Source organism: Tupaia chinensis, unplaced genomic scaffold, assembly GCF_000334495.1.
Source record: "Tupaia chinensis unplaced genomic scaffold, TupChi_1.0 Scaffold000661_1, whole genome shotgun sequence".
In the NCBI taxonomy this organism is placed as follows: Eukaryota; Metazoa; Chordata; class Mammalia; order Scandentia; family Tupaiidae; genus Tupaia; species Tupaia belangeri.
The window spans coordinates 4,752,206-4,774,419 of record NW_006160183.1 but is presented as its reverse complement, the minus strand read 5'-3'; the positions used below and the strand labels follow the sequence as shown (position 1 = coordinate 4,774,419).

The following is a 22,214-nucleotide window of genomic DNA, read 5'->3' as shown; positions in this document are numbered from 1 at the left end:
TATATATATACCATTCTTATATATTATTATATATACCACATTTTGTTCAACCAGTGGACTCTTGAAGCGTCTGTATCTTTTGGCTATTGTTAATAATACTGCTATCAACAAGGGTGTACCAGTGTCTACATTTTTATGATTCAGTAGATTTCCCCTCCTGGATCTGCATTTTATGATTCATATAGCCTTATGCAAGTTACTTAACCAGTCTGTGTCTGAGATTCCGCATCAACAGTGGGAATAATAATAAAGTGTACTTATTTTCCCTTAAGAGGGTTATGATGGGCAAGAAGGAAGCCTACAGACATACTGTGTAGGCTGCTGATACATGTAACCAAGGATACAGAGTCTGGTTCCAGATGAGGGGCAGTTGGAGCATACCTTGGGGTTGTTTTCCTATAGTACTTGGGTTTTCTGAGTGGCTTAGAGCTTTCTGTGAAATTGACTGCCCAGGTGGGCTGAAATAGAGCTGATATATTCAGCAGTTTATGCATCTTTTAAGGTAGTGTTCACGAACATTGGACTCTTGAAGCTCTTGAGGCCCCTTAGAGCCCTGTGTCCTCATGGGGAGAGGCGGCAGGCAGTGCCTCAGAGTCCTCAACAGGGCCTCTGGCACCCTCTTCCCAGACGCTGGAAGAGGCTGGCTCTGAGTTCCCAGGCAGCATCAACTTGAGATGAAGTGAGATTAATACTTGTGAAGTGTTTAGAGCTCTGTCTGCTACAGGAGGTCAGTAAATACTAGTTGTTAATTGTTGAGAAGAAGATGATGACAGTGATCCCTTTGTCTTTTTTCATCCTTAGTCATTGAATCTCATTTCTGATTTTATAGCTTTATTGATCATCTAAAAGGAGTTTTATCATGCCATATTCACTGTTATTGTAACAGATTTAAGCTTGAATATGGTCATTAGGTAGTGTTTGCCTATGCCTCTTAATGTAATTGTTACTAGGAAGTCACTAAGCTACAAAGTGGTTGGACAGAGATGCTTCCTTTGAGTTGACAGTCTTTTCTGTAAAACAGCTATTAAGTCTTCTTAACAATAACAATTTTCCATCAAAGATAACTTTGAAAAAGCAATTAACCTATTTCTTTGGTAAGGAAAAGGTAATCGACGACAATACATTTATTCTTTAGTTATCAGCCTTATTAAATACTAGCCATTCATTCATGCCCTTCATTCTTATTGTGAGTTCTGTTTATGATTTTTAAAAGAATTATTTATTTATTTATTTCCATTTGTTGTTGTTATTATTTTTTAAAAATTTGGCCAGAGGGAGACAGAGAGAAAGGGAAAGCAAGCCACTAGGTCTGGGACTCGAACTGTGGTCAGCCATGTGAGAATCCAGTACCTTTAAACCACTCACTGCCCCAGCGAGTCCTGTTTAAATCACTCATTTTGTTTAGGGCCCTGAGGTTGCTTGGAATTTGAGGTTAGTTCAGAAGCCATGGCAGCATATATAAATCTTTTGATTAACATTTTAGACATCAACTTAGCTTAGAAATCTAGCCATTAAAATGAACGTAAAACAATAAAATGCTAATTCATACTACTTTAAGAAACTCAGCCTGCTAAAACCTACAGTGAATACTATTTATGTTTCCAAAGCTGTAAAATTAGAATTAGTACTGATAGACTACCACTGCGATGAAAAATATGAAACATGAAAGTTTTCTTCCTGCTAAATATATCATTAAGGCAATGATATTTTACATTAGGCACAATTTTTTCTTTTTTTTTTCTTTTTCTTTTTCTCTCTCTTTTTTTTTTTTTTTTTTTTTTTTAAATTTTGCCATAGGATGTGTTTGCTCGCTGGAGAGAGACTGAGAGAGAGAGAGAGAGAGAGAAAAGGAAAGTGAGAAATCACCCTCTGATGGGATGGCCATGCCACAATCTTGTCTCCTTCATTCTCTTTGGGATTTTGGGTACACATGTGCCTGTCATGTTTTCCAAGCTGCTGAGTCTGAGCGTTGAACCAAAGTTGGCCCTGAGACTTGAACCACAGTCGGCCATGTGGGAGCCAGCCACCTTAGCCACTGCCCCACTGACTAGCCTAAGAAAATTGAACCTTTGTCTAGGGGTATTGGTGAAGAGATTTGAACTTGTAAGTATGTTAATGAAGACGCGTGGTGTTGTCTTTATATTTTACGACAAAAATGGTATGAAAATTTCTTGTGTTCACTTCCTCCAAATTTTCTAATTTTTATCATTTTACCACATTTGCTTTATTGTTCTTTCTATGGTCAAAAGACAAAATTTTAACAAACTTAGTTTGAAGATCTAATTGGCTTTTATTTATAATTCTAGCATCAGGCAATGCCTCATTCTGTAAAATAGTGTTGTGTTGAGCTGAGTGGAGGAGGCCGACTTTATAAATGCGGAAGAGTGGAAGAGAGCAGAAACAGAGAACAAGAGTGGATTGAGGGGGACCAGCAGTTGACGTAATGGCTACGTCACTGGACTCCCACCAGATTTGAGTCCCGGACCCGGTGGCTTAAACTCACGTTGGGTGTGTGTGCATGTGTGCCCAAGATCCCGAGAGGAGAATGGAGGAGAAGGGGTTGCTTTCTGTCTCTCTGTCTCTGTCTTTCTGATAAGTGCGTGCACCTTATAGCAAAAACCTCCCCCGGTCCCCCAAAGAAGAGTGGATTGGATATTTCAATGTTATTTCCTTAAAGGGTTAAAGCAAAGAGGACTTTGATATACTGGCTCAGGTAACCTGAGCTCCTTCTGATTGCCGTGAATCTCTTGTTTGATTACATGGCACTGAGCACAAGCGACTCCATTCTGGGCTGGGCTGGTCTTTGGGGGCCTGTTACAGGAACTCAGTCCAATATAGTGACCTCAATTCAGAATAATGGCCTTCCATAAACTTGGAGAGTAAGTTTCAGAATGCACATCTTTTTACCGATAAATATTGATATTTGAGGAGCATTTTCTAATAAACAGGATGCTGTCTTTTACATAACCACAGCACAGACTCAGGAATTTAACAGCATTGTAGTGCTGTGATCTAATCCAGATGCTTTGTTCAGTTGTCCCACTCCTGTCCGGGTAGCAGAAGTATAGGCCGTGTGTTTTATAGTGTCCTTCAGTGTGGGTTGCGGTTTATAGTTTGACTTGTAGTTAGAATGTGTTTTCATTTTACTTATGTCCATTTTAGTTCGTTACATCAGCCTAGGAGATTATACATTTTCTCTTACATTTTCAAATGTATTAACATAATTTTTCAAATTTTTTTGTATCTATAGTTATGAGTAGCTTTTCTTTTTCTTTTTAAATAAATATCTTTTGCCATTTTTTTTCTTGATAGTTTAGCCAGAGGTATCTTTTTTATTAGATATCCAAAAGAATGAGATTTCAGTTTTGTTGATTTTCTTTATTGAATTCTTTAAGCTTATTTCTTTCTTTTATAAGAGAGAGGGAGGGACAGGCATCCCCAATACAGTCCTTATGCTATGATCTCCCTGAGTCTCAGCTGGCCCAGATCAAGGGCGTTTGTGCACCTTATGTGCCCAGAGAAGTCCAGGACACACCTGAGTTCTGTCCTCTGTGCCCACTGTGCCCAGAGAGGTCCAGGACATACCTGAGACCCGTCCTCTCTGCCCACTGTGTTCACAGAGGTCCAGGACACACCTGAGACCTGTCCTCTGTGTCCACTGTGCCCAGAGAGGTCCAGGACACACCTGAGACTCGTCCTTTGTGCTCACTGTGTTCAGAGAGGTCTAGGACATATCTGAGTCCTGTTCAGCTTTTAAGACCATTTTTTAGTTCATTAATTTTCGTTTGTCTTTTTTTCCCTTATAAACATTTCAATACTGTGAAGTCCTTCTAATAACCATGTCGGCTATAACTTGTATATTTTGATATGGAGTATTTTCATTATCATTTGGTTCTAAGTGTTTCCTAATTTGCGTCATAATTGTTTATTTCACCCATGAGTTAATTTCCAATTAAATGAGGCTTACATACTTAATTGCCTTGGGTGCTCTGGTCAGAGAATATGTAAGCTGCCGATTTTCCTAATGTATTCGGATTTTCTTTAGGGCCTAGGTTATGATCATCTCCAGAATTTTGCTGTACCCAGGTCTTACCCAGTCTGGCCTCATCAAGGTCTATTCCCTGTCACAGCAACCTTGTAAAGTAGAAACTTTCTGATTGTCTCTAGCTCTCTTGGTCAAGGTAAAAGCCAAGTTAGTGTGGAATCTCCCCTTTCACACTTCCTTCTGCTGGCATTAGTTAATACAGTCTTAACAGAGTTGTTATGTGATTTGTTTGGTTTCTGTCTAAGATTACAACCAGGGAGCAAGAATCTGTAGTTCTGTTCATTGGTCAGTTTGGAAATGATACCTCGGGCCATGAGATTACTATGACCTGCCATCCCCTACTGCGTTCTTGTGATAATCAAAGGCATGAGTACTCACAAAAACGTGGCTTGAGGTGTCTTGTAGATTGGTGTGAGTAAATAACAAAGTAAGTCTTAACAAATCATGTTTGATGATGAGGGATTTTAAAAAATAATAATTTATTCAATTTTATTGTTACTATTATTATTTAAATTTGCCGTATGGCATGTGCACTCACCAGAGAGACAGTGAGAGAGGGGAAGTGAGAAAGCAAGTTACCAGGTCTGGTATTTGAACCATCGTCAGCCATGTGGGAATCCAGTGCCTTAACCACTATGCTACCTGTCAGTACCGGGATTTTTGTTTTTAACTATGCATGGAAGCAGAAATTGATAGTGGGTGGCACACTTCTTTTTTATATAAAAAAGTTTTGCCTTGGGACCAGCAGTTAGTAATGGCTATGTCGCTGGACTCCCACGTAGTCTACCGCAGTTCGCGTCCCGGACCCGGTAGCTTAAAATTCACGCCGGGCGTGTGTGTGCGTGCCCAAGATCCCGAGAGGAGAATGGAGGAGAAGGGATTGCAGCGTGACCATCCCCCCCGGGGGTGATTTCTCGCTTTCTATCTCTATGTCTCTCTCTGTCTGTCTGGCGAGCGCACGCGCCCTATAGCAAAAAAACCTCTCCAAAAAGAAAAAAAAATTTGCCTGAATCGCAGTCTGAGGTTTGCTCTGCTTGGAAAATAAACATATGCTCATTCATTTTTAAGTAGATTTGATATTCTGAGTACTGTAATTTGAACTAGAGGTGTACAAGTAAAGGTTCTGTGAAACTGTAACTGAGCAGATCAATAGTATTGTATGTGTATGTATCTTGGCTCTATCTGTTGTCATACTAACGCTACATGTTATAGGGTAGATTCACAGGAAATCAGTCTGATGGTGATTTTCTTGTGGAAATTTATTAGCAAGTACCCTTGAGATCCAGCCTGTGGAAGAGATGGGAAGGAGGCAGGATTGGATAGCAGGAGAAATGGGCTATGGTCTGAATGAATGCTTCTGCTGACTCCATGGTGCACTGAGACTCCTTCCCAGTTCAGGGTGAAAGGCTGGGCCTTTATCCACCTAGATTACTGGGTGTCCCAGAAACAGGGTCTGTCCTTTGTTGGTAAATCTTTCTTTCTTTCTTTACCTTTTTTAGTTTTTGCCATGGGGTATGTGTGTTTGCTGGAGAGGGACAGTGAGAGACCACCCCTTTCCCCCCAGGGGGATGGCCATGCTGCAAACCCTTCTCAGTTCTTCTGGGATTTGGGGCATGCACACATACATGCCCCATGTGATTTTCAAGACACCAGGTCTGGGACTTGAATCTTGGTCAGCCATGTGGGAGTCCAGCACCTCAACAACCATACCACCTGCTGGCCCTGGTGACTCTTTCTTAAATTAAGATTATGCCAAAGAAAACTAGCAGCTGAGGGCTGTCTGCTCATGGCACTTCTAATAGCTAGGTAAAAACCTTTATTCTCAAAGGGGAAAACACGAGATCCATTATGTTGCCCAAAATGTCAGTGGCTTGGAACAAGCATTAATTTCCCATACCCTCATCTGCAGAGTCTCCAGGATTCTGCTGAGCTAGACTGGGTTCATGGAGGTACCAGACTAGAGGTGTGGTCCAGGACTGCTGCATGTGTTCTAGCTCTGGACAGAAGTCAGCAGCACAAACGGGCAAGGCAAATGCAGACGAATGTCAAGGCTCTGTCATGTCGCAGGTCTCACCATCCTTTGGTCAAGCTCAGCATCAGCGGAGTGGAAGATTGCTCCCCTGGGGTTGGTGGTTGGGGCAGGGGCACAGAGAGAGTGACTATATGCCAAACAAGAGTCCAACCTACTATAGTATATTCTAGTTAATGAACAAAAGATGAGAATTCTGCTGCTAAGGTTTCCTTGTCAGTCTTTGTCCTAAAATACTTGTGTTTGTCATCTCCATCTGTTATGAATGAGATGAAATGTGACAACACCTTCACCGCCTTTTGGCAGAGAGAACAGCTTGTGCTAGGTTCTTATGATTTTTAAAATTTAGATTTGAATGGATCTTGGCAGTGTATCTATATTTCTACTGAAAAGGTAGTGTCTTTCCAACAATAGGATTTATCTGAAGGGGTAACTTAACTTACATGATTAGTTGTAAAATGCTTGCCCTTTTTTAAATTAAGGTACACGTAGTAACATGTTGTGTGTGTCTCCCACTTTGTTGCTCAGCTTGTACGCTTGCACACGCGCACACATTTGCACGGTCACCTCCAGATCTGGCGAAGGACCATTATCAGTACCCCTGGCGCTGGCTTCGCGCCCTCCCCAGTCGCACCCATCCTGCTGAGGTCCTCGCTGTTCTGACTCCTCATCATCCCTTACTTGCTCCTGTCCTCAAACTTGTATGGCTGCTCTGGTTTCTCTTACTGATAGACCACAACTCACCGGTTTTATGTCAGACTGTGTCCTTTTTAGCTTATTTCCTTTACTGGATAGGGTCTGTTACGAATCTATGTGCATAGTTTATTTAAAGCTTTGTAAAGTGGGGCCAGATGGAGTAAAAGTTCATTAAGAAAAAGCTCCAGTGTGTGTCAGAAAGATGGGGTCAATACGGCCCTCTAGGATATAATGTGACCTTCTGGCTCCCTTTGCAAGCTTGGTCATTCACTTCAGCAGAAGCAGTCTCTGGGACCTTCACAGTGATGTGGCTGTTTGGGTGTTTATTGTCTGCACATACCGCTGGTACCACACTGCCCACGGGGCAGCTGTGTAAGTGTGGCCTTTGGAGCTTCGTGTCCTTTGGTCAGCTCTTAAGTCTGACCCGTTCTTTCCAATTTCGGTTGTCACATAGCACAGGAGCTCATCTTCTGGGGCAAATACTTCCTTTAGTGTTCAGCAGCACACTACAGAACCCGGAAAACAACAAATAATCACTTGAGGTTTTTTATCATAATCACACATAGAAATTTTTTGAAACCTTTTTAGGTAAACAGCCCATCAATTTTTTTTTTTTTTTAAACAAAGGTCTACTATGAAAGGCATTTTTATTCTCTAATGTGAACTGAAGACTGAGAATCCATTCATACTTTGAATTGTTGATTTAATAGTACAAGCTGAGAGAACACTCAGTTTTATGATTTTGGGTTTCAGAGTACCTGTCACTTATTGTAAAAATTTTTTTATTTCTTAAGGAATTTCAACATCCAGTTCATTTATGTAATTATTGATTCCCCCCCGCCCCCATACTGGCTGACCCTTGTAATCTAGTGGTTAGGGGAGCCAAATCCTCCATGACTGACCACAGTTCAAATCTTGGTCCCAGTGGCTTAGAACACATTCCAGGTGTGTGCGCGCATGTGCCCTAGATCCTGACGGGATGGAGAAATGGAGGAGAAGGGATTGCGTTGTGACCATGCTCCATCTTGAGTGTTCTTTCTCTGTTTTTCTGTCTTAGTCTTTCTGTTACTCTCTGGTGAGCATACACACATTCTGATAATTAAAAAAAAAAATCATTTAATCTTGTTATCTATTGTAAATTTGGGAAGTTTTAAAAATAATTGTTTATGGGCCAGCTGATGTGGTGGTTAAGGTGGCTGGATCTCGCAAGACTGACTGTGCAGTTCAAATCCCAGTGGACCAAGTGGCTTGAAAAACATGCCGGGCAGGCATGTGTGTGCATTCAAAATCTTGGAAGGAGAATGGAGGAGAAGGGATTATGGTATTGCCATGACCCCCGAGGGGTGGTTTTTCATTTTCCCTCTCTGTCTGTCTCTGGTGAGCGCATGCTCCATATAGCAAATATTTTTATTTTAAATCATTGTGGAAATACATTATTGAAAGGATTCCTGAATACTGATGATTTTTTTCTGTTATTCTGAAATAAATATTTCAGAGATGATGTGAAAGTATATAAAAGCATGTACTACAACTAAACTGCATCTGTCTAGTAATTTAGAGAAGCAGAGTTTATTCAGAAGTTTATAGCGTACAAAGACGCAAGATTAATTTTAACATTTTTGCAACTCTTGCTGTAGGAGAGAGAGAAGAAATTCACTTCAAAGTTGAAAGTGACTGTTTCATGTTTGTAATACATACATCAGCCTTAGCTGTGATTACAACAAGGAAATTGATAATGAAGTCCTTAGTTGCTTTTGTTTTCCTGGAATTTACTGATTTCTTTTAAGAAAAATGACAACCTTTGTTAAAGCAGTTAGTTGCTGTACGTGAACATGTTTGTCCATGTGTTCTAGATAATGCTTTAGTGCTATCAGCGAGTTTGTGTTCTTTACCCTTATTCAGATATTCGTACTGTATCGTGGTGTAAATAATATGTACAGCCCTGTGCTGCATAATGTTTATGTCCGTGACAGATCGTGTGTATGATGGTGGTCCCGTAAGTTTATAATGGAGCCAGACAAGCTGATGGCATAACATAACGGTTATGTCACGAAACTCCAACATGGCCGACCACAGTTCGAGTCCTGGACCTGAGGCTTGAAACTCACATTGGGCTTGTGTGCGTGTGTGCCCAAAAGAAGAATGGAGGAAAAGGGATTGCAGCGTGGTCATCCCCCCTGGGGGAAGTGATTTCTTGCTTCCTGTCCCTCTGCTTTGACGAGCACGCACACCCTTACAGCAAAGATAGCTCTTAAAACAATAAAAAAGATATAATAGAGCTGAAAAATTTCTGTTGCTTAGTGGTTTCATGGCTGCCATAATGTTGTAGTGCGACTCGTGTTTATAGTTGTGCCAGTCTAAACATACCTACTGTGCCACCAGTCACGTGAAAGTACAGTGTGTCCAATATGTACAGTGCATAATACTCGATAATAGTAATAAGTGACTGTGCTACTGGTCTGTGTATTTACTAGTCTGTGCTTTCTATTATTTTAGGATGTACTCATTCTGCTTAAGAGGGGGAAAAGTTTATTGTAAAACCGTATTGCTATGCAGTGCTAACAGTAGCGTTATAGATCTTTTCTTCACTTACTATTTTTTGGAGAGGTTTTTGCCGTAGGGCACGTGTGTTCGCCAGAAAGACAAAGGAACAGAAAGCTAGAAATCACCCCCCGGGGGATGACCGCGCCACAATCCCTTCTCCTCCATTTTCTCTCAGGATCTTGGGCACGTATGCACACGTGCCCAGCATGAGTTTAAGCCACCGGGTCCTGGACTCAAACTGTGGTTGACTACATTGGAGTCCAGCGACATAGCCATTATGCCAACTGCTAGTCTGTTTAAGCCATTGGGTCTGGGACTCGAACCGTGGTCGACTACATGGGAGTACAGTGATGTAGCCATTATGCCATCTGCTGGTCCCACCATATCTTTTAATTGTATCATTTACTTTTATGGTTGATTTAATTTTGCCTTTTTTTGGTTTATCCTGGCCCTTCTGGTGAGGTAAGTTGTGGAGGTGGATGATAATGATAGTAATAATCCTGATCCTGTGTAGGCCTTGGCTAATGTGTGTGTTTGTGTCTTAGTTAAATACATTTAAAAATAGGAAAAAGTGTATAGAATAAGGGTATCAAGCAAGAAGATATTTTTGTACACTTGTACAATGTATTTGTGTATTGCAATGAATCATAAGTTTTAAAAAATTAAAAGTTCATAAAAATTTAAAAAATTTAGAGGCCAGGTGACAGCATAGTAGTAACCCAACTGGACCCACATAGGAAAGATGCTAGGTTCAGATCCTGAGACCTCTCCAGGTGCTCTGGGTGTGTACATGCCTGTGGTCCAGGATGAGAACTGGAGGGTGGATCATAGCATGAAGACCTCATTGAAAGTATCTCTCTGTAAAGAAATAAGTAAACTTAAAAAAAGGGACTAGCAGATGGTGTAATGGTTATGTTGCTGGACTCCTACGTAGTTGACTATGGTTTAAGTCCTGTACCTGGCAACCTAAAACTCATGCCAGGTGTGTGTGCGTGTGTGCCCACAATCCCAAGAGGAGAATGAAGGAGAAGGGATTGTGGTGTGGCCATCCCCCCCTAAGGTGCGATTTCTCACTTTCTGTCTCCCTTAGTCTCTCTGGTGAGCATAAATGCTCCATAGCATAAAGCTCTCTAAAGATAAATAAAAACAAAAAGGAAACCATAAAAGTACAGTGAAAGAAAGAGAAGTTTATTGGGCAATCTGTAGCTTAGCAGTTAAGGAGCCAGATCCTGTATGGCTAATCCTGGTCTGAAACACAGTCCCAAGTGGCTTAAAAATCATGCTGAGTCTATGTGCGTGAATGCCGAAAATCCTTTTTCCTCCATTTCTACATAACAAGTATAGGTGCCATATACATGTTTATTTAATTTTATTTATTCATTCATTTGTTTTAATTTAACCAGAGACAGAGAGAGACTCTAACTGTGGTTGGCCATGTGGGAGTGTCCAGCGCCTTAACCACCATGCCACCTATTGGTCCTGAGGTGCCATATATATGTTAATGAGTGAATCTCTCTTTCCAGTAGAAAAAACCATCAACGGTTTTCCAAAACTTAATGTTTGGGAGTTTTAGAACCTTGTTTATTCGCTGCCGTGATTAGAGAAATTCAATAAACTTAATCTAAGGTATTTTTGCAAAAGGCTGATTAAAGATCCTAATCCAGGGAACCAGCAGTTAGCGTAATGGCTATGTCGCTGGACTCCCACATAGTCGACCGCGGTTCGCGTCCCAGACCTGGTGGCTTAAAACTCACGCCGGTCGCGTGTGCGTGCGTGCCCAAGATCCCGAGAGGAGAATGGAGGAGAAGGGATTGCGGCATGGCCATCCCCCCTGGAGGGTGATTTCTTGCTTTTTGTCTCTATGTCTCTCTCTGTCTGGCGAGCGCACGCGCCCTATAGCGAAAATCTCTCCAAAAAAAAAAAAAGATCCTAATCCATTTTTTTCTTTTTGAATGATTTTTTGAACCACTCTCCTCTGACATATCTAGGAAACCCGTGATAGGCCAGATGGTCAAGGCAAGCTGAACTCATCTGTTTTGGTCTTCCAGAATCTCAACCAAGTTACCATTTTAGTTTCATACATGATTGTGTTTGTTTTCTTTTGTGTTGTCTGTATAAAATGCCTGTGTACGGGAACCAGCAATTAGCGTAATGGCTATGTCACTGGACTCCCATGTAGTCGACCGCAGTTCGCGTCCCAGACCCAGGGGCGCGTGTGTGTGCCTGCCCAAGATCCCGAGAGGAGAATGGAGGAGAAGGGATTGCGGCGTGACCATCCCGGTGATTTCTCGCTTTATGTCTCTATGTCTCTCTCTGTCTGTCTGGCGAGCGCACGCGCCCTATAGTGAAAACCTCTCCAAAAATAAATAAATAAATAAATAAAAAGCCTGTGTAATTTAATTTTGTCTTAATCACCACACCCCACTCCATTGTTTTCGTGCCATCTATTTTCCTAGTACGTCATTCTCTTAAGCCAACCTGAGAATACCTTTTTCTCAGTCTCTAATATATAATCTACATAACTCTTTGGTCAAAGAAGGCTCTACCAGTTCTATATAATAGCCAAAGTGATTTTGCCATATTTTTTAAAAAGAGAATTTTTTATTTTATTTATTCATACTTTAAAAATATATATATATATGACCAGAGAGAGGCACACAGAGAGGGAAAGTGAGAAAGCAAGCCACCACCAGGTCCAGGACTTGAACCATGGTCAGCCATGTGGGAGTCCAGTGCCTTAACTACCATGCCACCTGCTGGTCCCATTTTGCCATTTAAAAAATTTTTTTAAAAATAATTTTATTATTTTTTTTAGATGTTTACAATAGGGTGCATGCGCTTGCCAGAGAGAGAGACAGAGAGAGGGAAAGTGAGAAATCACCCCTCAGTGGGTATGGCCATGCTGCAGTCCCTTCTCCTCCATTCTCTTCTTGGGATTTTGGGCATGCTTGTATACGTGCCTGACATGATTTTCAAGTTGCCTTGTCCAAAACTCAAGCTGTGGTCCGCCATGTGGGAATCCAACACCTTGGTATTTTTATCCAAAAGAATGATAAAATTTATTGGGTTCCAAATTTAATACTTTGAAGTCCTAGTTCCATTGCCATAGCAAATGGATACATTTAAAAAATATATATATGCCTAGGGGCCAGCAGGTGCTGTGGTGGTCAAGGGCGCTGGACTCCCACATGGCTGACCACAGTTCAAGTCCTGGACATAGTGACTTGATTTCTTACTTTCCCTCTGTCTTTCTTGCTCTGTCTCTCTCTGGTTAGAGTAAAATAAATAAATAAGTAAGTAAATAAAGTTAAATAAAATAATTCTTTTTAAAAAATATACCTAGGGACCAGCAGGTGGCATGATGATTGAGGCACTGGACATTCCCACATGGCCGACCATGGTTCAAGTCCTGGACCTGGTGGCTTGCTTTCTCACTTTCCCTCTTTCTCTCTCTCTCTCTCTCTGTGTCTCTCTCTGGTCAAATTAAAATAAAATGAATGAATAAATGAAATAAAATAAATAATTTTTTAAAAACTTAAAAAAAATATACCTTACAAGGTTCAGATTTCCTCATCTCCTAAGTGTTTAATTCCATTATTAAAAAAAAAAAAACTACTTAAGTATGTTAATTAAACACAAGTTGTACTTTAATGTTTCTGTTCTTAAATAATTTTTGCAAGTTTGAGTACCAGGTGATTATTTTTTGTTCACTTTTTTCTTTAGTTCCATGCGATGGATACGTTGTATAGGCACAGCTATGATTTGAGCAGTGCTATTAGCGTCTTGGTACCACTTGGAGGACCTGTTCTATGTAGAGATGAAATGGAAGAATGGTCAGCCTCTGAAGCTAGCTTGTTTGAGGAGGCACTGGAAAAATATGGCAAAGACTTCAACGATATACGTCAAGACTTCGTAAGTAGAATGTTGTGAATAAAATAAAATGTCGAGGTGTAAATATTTGCTCTATTTTAGAAATCTGTGGCCTGAAAAACCCATGTAGCACTAATTTAGCCAGCCTGTGGCTTAGTAATTTTATTTATTTATTTTAGTTTTGTGATAAGGGCACATGTGCTTGCCAGAGAGAGACTGGGGTGGGGAGAATGCGAGAAATCATCCTCAAGAGGGGATAGCCCCACTGCAGTCCCTTCTTCCTTCTCTTGGGATTTTGGGCACGCACATGCATTCATTGTATTCTTTAAGCTGCTGGGCCTCAGACTCAAACTGCTCATCTGCCCTAACTAGTACACTAATTTTTAACTGCTCAAGTTAGAATGAAGACTAGTATAGAAAGGGAGAAACTGACTTTTGATTAGTTAACTTGGTAAGACCCGATGTCAGACACCCTGAGTTCCTGGCATTACACTGGCAGTGTGCATTTCCTCTCATTACCACTCTGAGTTACAAGTTAGTCGCTGTCACTGAGTAATTCTGTCTCTGCTTTTAGGCTTATTGTTCTGCTTTAAACCTTTGATTTCTTTTAAACCATTTATAAACCTTAAATATTTTTTAAATTGTCTTACTATTAGGTTGTTGGAAAATTCATGGCATATTTTTTGTGTTTTTCTATGCAAAAATGTGTCATGACTTTTCTGACAACCTAATAATTGTTGAGCCTGAATATGATGCAGACTAACTATGGAGATGACTCTACGAAGCAGAGTACTATGCAAAAATATGAATTTTTGTTTGTTTTGTGTGTGTATGTGTGTGTGTGTGCGTGTGTGTGTGTGTGTGTGTGTGAGTGAGAGAGAGAGAGAGAGAAAGCAACCACCAGTGAGGTGTAGTTACACCACAACCTTTTCCCTACTTTTCTCTATACCATCAGAATATTGGTAATATACACACCTAGTGTGTCTTTTCAAGTCTCTAGGACTGGAATTTGAGCTGTGTCAGCCATATTGGATCTGGTTCCTACTACATAGCACTTAACCACTGTGGTATCAGGCCCTACTTTTATTATAAGTTTCTATGATATCATACTTACTATTTAAAATTATGTTTTTCAAGTTTTATTGGTTTGTAATTGACAAAATAAAACATATATTCAAGGTGTACAATGTGATGACTTGATACACATCTACATTGTGAAATAATTACCCCATTTAAATGAACACATCTGTCCGTGCATGTAGTTACCATTTGTGTGTTTGTGGTAAGATCTGTTCTCTCAGCATTATAACTTATGTATTAGTTCATCTTATCTACTAGATTACATGAGAAGACCTTTGACAGAATCTTCTCACGTTACGATCCACCCCCTCCCCAACCCTCTAGCTCTCTAGGACCCTGGGCGTGATACGTGTGTGCAGGTACCCAGCTTGTTTCAGGGTGACGGGGGGTCTGAGCCCAGGTCTTCCATGTGACTCCAGCACCGTGGAGTGGTGTGCTGTCACTGGCGCCATCGTGGCTCAGCCTGGACTTGCTGTCTTCAGTGAAGTTTATAATCTCTGTGACATGGAAAATTCTTATTTAAGAAGTTCATAAATACCTTTCTGTGGAAGTCATCTTTTATTTTAAATTATGAAAACACTTTATATATACATCACATTTGTATGAGCCAATGCCCTTCCTGCCTTTTGTTGCATCTTTTCTGAATTATGGCTAAAGAAAAATGATTGCTTATCAGAATGAGTAGATATGTTAAATCCCAAGCACTGTAATTAAAGCTATTAGTGTCACTAACATTTGTTCTCTTGGCAAAACCTCACCCATACCCAAATTGTTATATGCCATGATTTAAATTTAGAGGATGTGCAGCTGAGAATTTTAAATTACATTGGTGATATTTAGATGGTCTGAATAACATAATGTTACAATATGTTAATGTAATGTAAACTGTTATTAATATAGTAGTTATTAATATAATAGAGCTCTATTACTATATAGAACTTGTGGGAACAAAATCTGCAATTCTGATAAAGGAGTAGAGAATGAGAAACACTGCAGTAAAGTGCACTACTTTTTTCTGTACTGAGCCTGACACCCTCTTTTTAGTTCTAGTAATCGTTCTGAATTCAGTTGGGTTAATCAATGTTCATTGATCACCTGTAACACACCAGGCCCTCAGCTAGGCACTTGGCAGGTAACAGAACTTCAATGTGATCCTTATTTCAGGAAATTGCTTTATAGTCATGATCAAAAGGTTCAAAGACACCCAAGAAAACTATAATGCCATTATTTGGATGAATAAATGTTATTGGGGGTGTTGGGAGGGGTTTAATTGTGCCAGTCAGATATGGAGAGGCTTCACAGAGGCATTTTAACTGGAAGTCTGATGGCAGTGAGGGAAAACAGCAGATGGTAGATTAGAAACTATGCTATGAAACTTGGAGAAACACTCCTTGCCACTTAACACAGGACTGGGAAATACTTACGTGAACAGTAGACTTGGGCATTATGCTTGGACATAGAGGCTGACATTGGTATGAGATAAAATTTCCTAGGTGAAAACAAGTAGAACAGTAATAATGCTATTAGATAGTTTCCCATTACCTTCATGAGCCAGTTCAACTTTTGTTCTGCTTCAGCTTGTTTGAATGGAAACCTTATTAAAACATTAAGTAACTTGTGAAGGTGAGAGAACAAACAGACTTCAGATTGGGCTTCCAAGGATGACTGATAGTCATACGTCGGGTCAGCTAAATAAACTGATGTCCCTGTTGTGATCGGAAACATAATTGCTGAATTAGAAAGCTGTCACTCTTCCTCTGGCTTCAAGATACACTGTCTGCTGTGACCAGCAGGGCGTTCATAGCAAAAGTTTCTTGTCTCTTGCCAGTGCATTATGGTGCCACCTAAATTATATCTAGCATCTTAATTAGATGCAAAGGAGTCTGGGAAATGTGGGTTTTAGCTCTGCAGACTGCATCTTAGAACGTGGTTAGAATGCTAGTTGAGGAGCCAATCCACATTAGATTTGTTGTGTTGTGGAGACTGGGATTGGCCACCAGTATCAAAAACAGTAAACAAGGTAGAACGTCAGGAGGTTAACTGCTCCAAAGAGTTTTGTCTGTCTGTAATAGTGGGTATTCTAAAACTAATCCTCACTTCCCCCTGTGGTTGTAAAAATCACTATAAACCCAGTAGAAAACAAAACAGACACACACACACAAGTCACCTACAATACCATCACAGGTACTTGGCGTTGCAGGGGTACGATAAGCAGCCGTCTGTTCCCATTCTTGTGTTCTGTGCCACCTCAGCAGGCCGTGTGCTGTAGGAGCTGTTGGCTCCGGAACCATTTGGTACCTCCTAGCTCTGCTCCAACAACATGGATGCCTTGCATACCATCCCTCTAGCCCTGATTTTAGGTCTTAAATTATATCTGATTGGCAGAAATAAATCACAAGGGTCTCCTAGAAATACAGCATTTGGCTTTCTGTCTTTTGCAGTTAGGAAAGTGATCTAGATAGGACGAAGTTGGAAAGGAGACTGAGCAGACCTCAGTGGGAGACAATAGAGTCCATTTGACTGAGCTAGCTTAAGCAGAATGAAGTTTCTTACCAGGCTAGAAGGTTAACAGAACCTCCGGGAGGGCAGGGATCCAGGTTTCGATGACTCCCAGCTAGGAACTGTGAAGCCAAGAGTACAACCTAACCCTGCAACAGCACCATTTTAGTTACTTTTAGAATAGTGTGCTGTATTTTACCAAATTTGTATTAGCTAGAGGGCCTTTGGTTACAGTGGAGAGAGGCCCTTTCTCTTTCTACTCAGATTAGTAAGCCAGATGTTCTCCTTAATGTTGGCTCTCCTAAAGGATCTCCCTTCCTCCCTGTGCTTCAGAGCCTCTTCTCCATGAAGGGACTGAAGCGCTGCTGCTGTTTTATTCTGTGTGGTGCCAGTGTATAATGCCAAGCCATCTGCCACATTCAGAGTTTTTCCCTCTGCAGTGGATGTGACTCGGGGAGCTCCTGTAAAGCTGTACAGCTGATGGAGAAGCGTATGGCAGCAGGAGACACATGGATGTACAGCCTTCACGACCTACCACATCCGCTTCCTGATAAGAGAGTGGTTGTGCTGGGCACAGCTGGTTAGGACTTTTGTATTAGACAAAGCGGGTTTCATGGCAGTGCTCAGTTTACGTGGTCACTAGACCTTTGCTCAGGCTTCTAGGGAAATGCATATGGGGGCCCATTTCTCAAAAAGAAGAGTAGACAGTAAGAGCTCTTAATATTCCTAAAAACTCTCGGGGTCTGTGCCATGACCGTCCTATGAGATCTTACAGAAGCCTTCTGACACCACCTTTCACCACTGTCAACCCCACTGTAGATAAACACAGTGCTTTTGAGAAAACGGTTTGCTTTAGCTGTGATCCAAATGTCAATGGCTATGCTGATCTGGTCCTGTAAGGAGACTGTGTATGTAACTACTGTTGGAGTTCCAGCCAGATAAGCTTAAAATAATTTATTTTCTCTAAAATCCATCTGTTTTCTCTTCAGACCAAACAGGTGAGTAGTGAGGAGGTGATAGGGTATTGTCCATGAGTGTCACAAACAGACCCCTCGCTGCATGGAGTCTGGGCAGTACTGTTTTAACTCTAATCTTTATAACGTGCTAGGGCAAACTATTGGTAGATGGGAGTCTGTGATAGGGCTGAGTCCTCCTCTGTAAAAGCTGTTGCACAGCCCAGGAGTGTGTCATCAGTCATTGCTATCACTTTTTTACAGGACTGAAAGTTTGATCTACCTTCATTTGAATCTTGGAAAGCTAACAGATTCTCCCTCCACCCAAGAACTCATTGTGTGTGTGTGTGTTTTAAGAATTGTTTTATTTAACTTTATTATTATTTTCCAGTTTGATCAGACACACACACACACACACACACACACACACAGGGAGAGAGGGAAAGTGAGAAAGCAAGCTACGAGGTCTGGGACTCTATCCACGGTCGGTCATATGCGAGTCCATTGCCCTTAACCACCATGCCACTGGCCAGCCCCAAATACATGTTTTGACTGTGGTCTTGTGACTAGGAGTTCATTTGGCCATTTTAAAATATTTCTTGGAAACAGCAAAGGTTGTTTTCCAGTAGGAAGCATGCTCAGCCACATTTTTTTTCCTTTTAGAATTTAGGCTTTTATTTTTAACGAAGTAGGTCAAAATAGAGCAGTTTTGAAAAAGATTAGAAATATTGCTGGAGACCAAGTGACTTCTGGCCATAGCTGGCATCTTTGGAAGCTGAAGTTACTCAAGCTACAGTTATTTAAATATCATATCTAGAATTGTGCTGCAGCCCCACCTGTAGCCTGAGAACTTCTGAGTAGGTCATGAAGTAGCATCTGTCACAATGTATACAGTTTCTAGTAAATAGGTAAGAAATGGGATGTTTATTGTTCTTTTTTGTTTTTTTTTGTTTGTTTGTTTGGTTTTTTTTTGAGAGGTTTTTGCTATAGGGCACGTGCACTCCCCAGACAAAGAGAGACGGAGAGACAGAAAGCGGGAAATCACCCCCTGGGGGGATGGTCACGCCGCAATCCCTTCTACTCCGTACTCCTCTTGGGATCTTGGGCACGCACGCACACGCGCCCGGTGTGAGTTTTAAGCCACCAGGTCTGGTACGCGAACCATGATCGACTACGTGGGAGTCCAGCAACATAGCCATTATGTTAACTGCTGGTCCCTTTATTGTTCTCTTACTTGTTTAGGTACCTTTTTCCAGGAATTAATTTCAGCTTTCTCAAGTGAGTCTTCATTTATTCTAGAATGAGTCTTCCATATGTGCTTCATTATTTAAAGGAAAGAACTTTCTACCATAGCTTATTTTCATTTTCCTGTTATGTATTTTTTCAGCTCCCTTGGAAATCATTGACTAGCATCATTGAATATTATTATATGTGGAAAACTACTGACAGATATGTACAGCAGGTAATTTCTTCATATTGCTCCATATTGCTATATCTGTTTCTATGTTAATAAGATTGTACTAGTAATTTTATTTGTTTAAAAAGATTTTGCCAGTGGGCATGTGTGCTTTCACTGGTGAGAGACAGAGAAACAGAGAGAAAAGATGAGAAAGTAGTTCCTCCTGCCCCATGGGAAATAGTCATGCCAAATCCCTTTTTCTCCATTTCTCCCTCCTTACAGGATTTTAAGCATATGCACTTGTGTACCTAGTGTGTTTTCAATCCACCAAGTTTGGGACTCAAGTGCACCATTGGGATCTAGCAGCTCCTGGCTCGCCTCTACTTATTTTAATTTAGTTCAACTACATGCTTCATATCTTTGAGATAATATTTTTAAGATTTTAATCTTTTTTTTTTTTTTGAGAGAGTTTTTTTTTTTTGCTATAGTGTACATGCACTTGCCTGAGAGACAGAGAAAGACAGACAGAAGGCAAGAAATCATCCCCCAGGGGTGATGGCCTCACTTTAATCCCTCTTCCACCGTTCTCCTCTTGGGATTTTGGGCACCGATGCACACTCATCCGGCGTGAGTTTTTAGCCACCAAATCCAAGACCTGAAGCACGGTCAACCATGAGGGAGTCCAGCGTCATAACAATCACACCATCTGCTGGTCCCAAGATTTTAATCTTAATATTCCCTTGATTTCTGCGTTCATTATGATAAATATTTTGGGAAAGCAATAGGGAACGATGACATTAGAAAGTCATTATTTTCCTTTATGTGACTGGTGCTTTCAACTCTTTGGGAGCTTAGTTGATGGGAATTACCAAAGATGTGATATTAACACACACTTTTTGAATAAGTTATTCTTATGCAGAATGGAAATTTAGGGCAGCGCCATCAATTATATCCAATATAATTTGGACTATTTTAAGAGATCATCCGAAACGTCTTTACATGACATTTGTGTCGATACATCACTCAAGTCTTTGATCTTAATTGTATTGGGTGGTTGGGAAAGTCATGACACATGTTTGCATAAAAAAAACCATGTCATGACTTTCCCAACTACCTATAGTAAACATACTGGTTTGATGCTTTGTTACTGTACATAAGATCTTTCTCCAAAATGGTTTTCTTTTTTCCTTCTCTTGTTTTTTGTCTTTTTTTTTTTTTTTTAAGAAATATTTTTGCTATAGAGCATGTGTGCTAGCCAGAGAGCCAGACAGAGAGACAGAAAGTGAGAAATCACACCCCGGGGGTATGGCCACATCGCAATCCATTCCCTTCTTAGGACTTTGAGCATAAACGCACACACACCTGGTGTGAGGTTTAAGTTACCGGATTTGGGATTTAAACAACGGTCAACTACATTAGAGTCCAGTGATGTAACCATTACATCATCTGCTGGTCCCAAGGATCACTTTAAAAAGTGTAATTGTGAGTTTACAAATAGTAAATAGATACGCGTGACTTACTGAAAAAGTTTCAGCGTTAGTATCATATATTATTTAAATGACCATATAGTGTAGAAACCTGTGTTATTCACATTTAAAAGGATCCCTAAAGATGATGAAATGATGATATCAAGAATGGCTGAAAGGCCAACTCTGTAGACAGTGGTTAAGGTAACTGCATCTCACATGGTTGACTGTGGTTCAATTCCCATCCCTGGCAGATTGCAAAACATACTGGGCACATGTCCCCCAAATCTCGACAGAACAGAGAAATGGAGGAGAGAAGGGATTGTGGCATGATCATGACATATAAGAGATTCTTTCCTGCTGCCTCTGAAGAGCAAAAATGCTCTCTGAAAATGAAAAAGAAATTAAAATACAAAGAAGAGCTCAAAGTATTTGGATAAAATGATTTCTAAACATTTCAATTTTGTTCTAAAAGTTTCAAATTGTCCTCTAATTTTTTTTCTCAGTGGGAAATTTGAAACTAGCCTTATATTCTGATTAGTCTTATTTTTGAACATCAAGCTAGTGTTATTTTCCTTCCCCATTTGCATTCGTTATTGTGCTGACCAGTGTTAGATGTGATTATATAATCTTCCCTGCATCTGGCTCCTAATTGGCTCCAGTGAAATCTTATGTGGTTTCTGCCAAAATGTAAAGTTTACTGCATATCTTCCAACATTCGAGGCTGAATGTGCATGTATTATAAATCTGCTCAGAATAGCTGTAATCTATTTCTCTTACATAGACTTTGGAAACTAATAATTTCTGAATATTTCTTCTAAAAGCAAAGATTGTGATCTTTTCTTTTGGGGGCGAGGAGAAGTTTTTGCTATAGGGGGCGTGCACTCGCCAGAAAGACAGAGAGAGACAGAGAGATAGAAAGCCAGAAATCACCCCCTAGGGGGGATGGCCATGTTGCAATCCCTTCTCCTCCATTCTCCTCTCGAGATCTTGGGCATGCACGCACACGTGCCTGGCATGAGTTTAATCCACCGGGTCCGGTACTTGAACTGCAGTTGACTACATGTGAGTCCAGTGACATAGCCATTACGCTAACTGCATAATCTTGGTCCCCAAGATTGTGTCCCCCCCCCCACCCTGCAGAATGGCAAGCAAGAAATAAAGTAAAAACTAAATTTTAAAAGTACAAACTGTTACTTTAGAAGTCCTCTTGTTCGTCCATGCAGGAATGAGAAATGGAGTTGCTCATTGCTTTATTTTTTAAAAAATCTATGTCTGAAATGTTCTTAATATTACAGTTTTCTACCTTTGATTCTAGTGACTTTTTAAATAAGTTCCTATAGTTTAATAATATGCATATGAAAGAAAAACTTGCCTGAAAATGACCGTTTACTTATAACCAGCATTATGCCTTAATACTTCTTTTTAAGACAATGAAGGGGCAATTATTATTAGGCATACTTGTAAAATATTTTATCCATTTTTTTGAATTTTTAGAAACGTCTAAAGGCAGCAGAAGCTGAGAGTAAACTGAAACAAGTATATATCCCCACTTAGTAAGTAATGGAAATTTTTACAAGTATTTGTCATGCTCTTAATTCTGTCATTATAAAACATGTCATTTTGTTTAGGT

General features: G+C 40.4%; 1 protein-coding gene across 1 annotated transcript in view; it reads left to right on the top strand.

Annotated features, from left to right (window-relative positions):
- Positions 1-22,214, top strand: part of MTA3 (metastasis associated 1 family member 3) — a 167,487-nt gene that overhangs the window by 105,354 nt on the left and 39,919 nt on the right. Inside the window, exons 11-13 of the mRNA XM_027776329.1 lie at positions 13,038-13,226; positions 19,104-19,178; positions 22,079-22,137. Of these exons, the coding sequence (XP_027632130.1) occupies positions 13,038-13,226; positions 19,104-19,178; positions 22,079-22,137 (323 nt within the window). The remainder of the gene's footprint in view (positions 1-13,037; positions 13,227-19,103; positions 19,179-22,078; positions 22,138-22,214) is intronic.